This window comes from Cibotium barometz, chromosome 12 (assembly GCF_041138505.1).
Source record: "Cibotium barometz isolate CiBa-2024 chromosome 12, ASM4113850v1, whole genome shotgun sequence".
Lineage (NCBI taxonomy): Eukaryota > Viridiplantae > Streptophyta > Polypodiopsida > Cyatheales > Cibotiaceae > Cibotium > Cibotium barometz.
This window is the reverse complement of record NC_141057.1, coordinates 59490641-59495355: the sequence shown is the minus strand read 5'-3', so window position 1 is coordinate 59495355 and position 4715 is coordinate 59490641. Positions and strand designations below refer to the sequence as shown.

At 45.3% G+C, this 4715-nt stretch overlaps 1 protein-coding gene across 1 annotated transcript in view; it reads left to right on the top strand.

Annotated features, from left to right (window-relative positions):
• The window catches only part of LOC147633638 (putative pentatricopeptide repeat-containing protein At3g01580), a 4566-nt gene extending 800 nt beyond the window's left edge, over positions 1-3766 (top strand). The window contains exon 1 of the mRNA XM_086806783.1: positions 1-3766. This exon is cut by the window's left edge and continues 800 nt beyond it. Coding sequence (XP_086662909.1) covers positions 1-2666 — 2666 coding nt within the window. The 3' untranslated portion in view covers positions 2667-3766.
• Positions 3767-4715: the final 949 nt, after the last annotated feature.

Genomic DNA, 4715 nt, shown 5'->3' with positions numbered 1-4715 from the left:
TCCATGCGCATCTCGCTCAGCATAGACACGAGCTGGCAGGTGTCCTTAGTGACTACCTGGTAATCACTTTGGTGAAATGTGGTGGCCTTGAAGATGCACTCTACGTATTTCATAGATTGCCACAACGTAGTGTTTATTCCTGGACAGCGGTGATTTCTGGATTTACTGAGTGTGGACAAGGTCAGGAAGCTCTGAGAATGCGTCAATACATGCAGAAGGAAGGTGTGGAGCCAAACCACTTCACCTATGTCAGCCTACTCAAAGCATGTGGCAGCATACGTTGCCTCCAAGAAGGCAAGAAACTACATGCTGATGTTCGAAAGAAAGGCTTGGCTTCAGACATCTTTGTTGGGAGCTCCCTTGTCAGTATGTACAGTAAATGTGGGAGCCTTGCAGAAGCAGAGAATGTGTTTAGTGAGTTGTCCCAGCGCAATGTCGTGTCATGGAATGCGATGCTTTCAGCGTATGTTCAACAAGGCCGAGTTGAGAAGGCTTTACAGCTGTACAGACAGATGGACGAGGAAGGCATGGGCCCTAATGACATGACCGTTGTGATCGCCCTTCAAGCATGTAGCATTCTTGCAGACAAGGAAGACCTTATGACTGTGAAGGGCAAGTCGATCAAAGTGATCTCTTTCACAATTGGCCAGGCTTTGCACGCTGATGTTCGGAAGAAGGGCTTTGCGTCAGATGTTGGAAACACCCTTGTGAGCTTATACGGCAAGTGTTTGAGTATACCAGAAGCTGAGAATGTGTTTGATGCATTGTCCCAGCGCAATGTTGTTTCTTGGAATGCGATGATCTCAACATATGCTGAGCATGGCCAAGGAGAGTTGGCGTTACAGCTGTGCAGCCATATGCAGAACGAAGGTGTGAGCCCAGACGAGTGGACTTTTGTGATTGCGCTTCAGGTTTGCGGCACCATTGCAGGTAAGGAAGAAACTTATTCTGTGAAGGGGCATTTGACCAAGCCGATGTCTCTAGAGATTGGCCAGGCATTACATGATGATGCCGAGAGAAGGGGCTTTGCCTCACACATTTTTGTTGGCAACACCCTTGTGAGTATGTACAGCAAGTGTGGAAGCATCAACAAAGCAAAAAGTGTGTTTGTTGGGTTGTCTCAGTCCAATGTGGTTTCATGGAATGCTATGCTGTCAGCCTATGTTGAGCAGGGCCAAGAGGAGATGGCTTTACATTTGTACAGGCAGATGCAAGAGGAAAGTGTGAGCCCAAGCGAGCAGACTTTTACAATTGCCATTCAGGCATGTGGCAGTCTTGCAGATAAGGAACAGACTATTGGTGTCAAGGAACTAAGGCCGACAAGAGTGGTGGCTTTGAAAGTTGGCCATGCATTACATGCTGATGCCTGGAGGAAGGGCTTTGCTTTAAGTGTCTATGTCAGTAACACCCTTGTCAATATGTATGGCAAGTGTGGGATGATTGTTGAAGCAGAGCATGTGTTCAAGGGCTTGGCCCAGTGTAACATTGTATCCTGGAATGCAATGCTGTCAGCATATGTTGAGAATGGCCATGGAGAGAAGGCTTTGCAGCTGTTTAGACAGATGCAAGAGGAAGATGTGAGCCCAAGCAAGCTGACTTTCAGGACTGCCCTTCAGGCTTGCGGTACCCTTGCAGACAAGGATAAAGCTATTGTTGGGAAGGGTCAATTCTCAACAAAAGTGGTTTCTCTGAAGATTGTCCAAGCATTGCATGCTGACGCAGAAAGAGAGGGCTTTGGTGGGGATGTATCTGTTGGGAGCACCCTTGTGAGTATCTATAGCAAATGTGGGGTGGTGGTTGAAGCAGAGAGTGTGTTTGAGAAGTTGTCCCAGGGCAATGTTATGTCATGGAATGTGATGCTATCAGCATACGTAGAGCATGGTCTAGGCAAGAAGGCTTTACAATTGTACAGACGGATCCAAGAACATTGTGTGGCTGATGATGTTACACTTGTCTACGTTTTGCAAGCCTGCAGCAATATTGGGCATATGGACGTTTGTAGGGAGCTTCATTTTACTTTAATCTCTGCTGGATATGATAGGAGTCCTCTCATTGCAACCACTCTCATTCACACATATGGGAATTGTGCAAGCATGGTAGATGCTGAGGCAGTTTTTGATGGACTGACCCAGCCTGATGTTGTCTCATCAAGTGCATGCATTGCTGGTTATGCTCGAGAAGGTAATCACATGGCATGCCTACATATTTTTAAAGAAATGAAACTGACAGGTCTTGCACCAAATAGAGTCACTTTTCTCTCACTTCTCCATGCTTGCAGTCATGCTGGCCTTGTTTACAAAGGTGTAGAGTACTTTGGATTGATGAGCAGAGATTGTGGCATAAATCCAGATTTGAAGTATTATGCTGGGATGATAGACCTACTTGGGCGTGCAGGGGACTTCACAAGAGTGGAGAACATTTTGTGGAGAATGCCAATGCAGGCTGATCTGGCCATTTGGCTTTGCATGCTGGGTATGTGTCGTATACATGGCAACTTGGAGCTGGGAAAACAGGCATTTGATCATGCTGTGGATTTACAGCCTGAAGAGGTGACTGCCTATATTTTGATGGCAAACATATATGCCAAGGATGGACTGCTGGATAGTGCAAATAATTTCCTTTATACAGAAAGGTTTATGGAGGAGTTTGTACAAGAGCTGGACTAGCATGGAAAGGGATTCCGTGACTGACAAGAAAAGCGCGAAGTGAAGATTTTTGTAGAGGCTAAGGAGTTTACCTTTCTTCCCCACCGAATGTTGGGAGATGTGCGTGAGAATGTTTCCTTTTTTTGAGTAAAGATCCTGCCAATCAATTGATGATCTGCACCTCTCCAAGCCCAACCCACTTGGACCAGGGGGCTCTCCCGTAGGTGAAGAATGAGGGACCATGTGTCCATCGGCTGAGGTCAATGGGATTCAAACTCGAGACCTCCCCCTAAAGAGTTCGAATACTTGCCAATTCCAACTCGCCTACAAAGCCGCAAACGCAAGAGAATTGTTCTTGTAGGGCTTCATGAAAGAAACCTTTTTCTCATAAGAAAAAAAAGGTGCTTGTGTTTAAATTGGCATACACAGAAGGCCTGTATGAGAGTTGCAGAGACATTGGAAGTAGATGAGAATTTTAAGTTCGGGATTTTTTGATGGGGATTGAGGAAATTTGAGATTATAACCACTTCATGAGCGTACTCCTGATGCAGCCACCTTTGTATCTAGTCAGAAATCATCACTGCTAACGGTAGGCAAAATAATTTCTAAGCGGCTAGGCAGAGTAAACATTCTAACTGTTTGAACCTTTGTTGACCTCCACAATGTCCAATGAGACTGAGGGCAAGGAGCACTGACAGCAAAAGAGAGCATGCCACAAACTTAAAAATCGATTTTGTTCTCAGTATTCTTATCTTGGAATGGGACATTATGGGCAAAGTAAATTATTGGAATTCACTCAGACCTGCCACATGCAAGGGAATTTGACAATTCTGACATGGCTACATTATGTGACATACTGGATTAGCGCTACAGGAAGGCTAATAGAATTCCTTGCAAGTAGTATACTCCGGCAGCCCCACCACAGTTGCAAGGATGGAGGTCTAGCAACGTGGCATGTGGAGAGGAGAGCTAGCCAAATTTTCATGGAATGGCAACTGAAACAAAACAGTTGCCGCCTGTATAAATGAGGAAATGGAAACCCCAGGACATCTGCACGTACACGAGTTGATTTACATATTCACGAGTTCATAGAGCTATAAAAAAAGACCAGTTTTTTTCCATAATCCCTTGCAGCCTTCATGATAACGCAGAGGGAGATAACCCTTTCACAATACCAGCCTCTGAATAATATCATACCAGCCTTGGCAACATTATACTATTTCACTTTATAACCCAACTTATAGGAGCAGGAAGAGCAAACAATAAAATACATACCTAACCTAGGAGTTCCTTCCCATGTTTCTATTAAATTGGAAAGATATCACTTAAAGCTTAAGCTATTAGATATGCTGCGTGCTGGGCAAAGGCGTTTGAAAAATGCCCAAGCAAATGAACCTCATCAGAACTGGAAGAACGAGGAGTGGAAAAAGCCGAAGCTAAAAAGAAAGAAGCTGAGCTTGGAAGCTTTCATCAATGATCTACACTGAAATATGGAGCCAAAACCAAAGGCAGAAAATGAAGGCCGAGGAAACCCATCAGTAGCTTCCAGCAAAGAAAGCAACAGCTGGCAGGAGCCACTTCATACACAAGAGCGATAACCTTGAAGGCACCCAGATGAAGAAGAAGTCCTGAGAATCAGGGCAAGGGCAATGCAAGAAGCCTCTAAAAATCAGCATCAAAGAGAATAAACCCATTCCCCGCCAGTAACAAGCCAATCCACTTGGGGTCGCTAGGGAGCATCGCCAAAACCCAAACCCCTCGATGCTCCAGCCCTCGACAATTAACAAAAATTGTGATGGCAGCCTAGCCAATCACCTAAGGAGGCCCAGCATGTACCAGATGCTCAGAAGATATTTGCCATAGAGCAGGAGGTGCTAGCCTTGCAAAGTCTGTCCCTTATGGTTTTTCCATGCTAAAGAAATAGCTTACCATAACCGCATGAGCAAGATGATCGAACAAAAAGCCCATCTCAAAGGGAGCTGGTACTACCCACCGAACGGGAGTCTTACCCCCACCCCAGTATAGACAAGAATAGAAGCCCAGACAAAAGGGACATACAGACACGCCCTT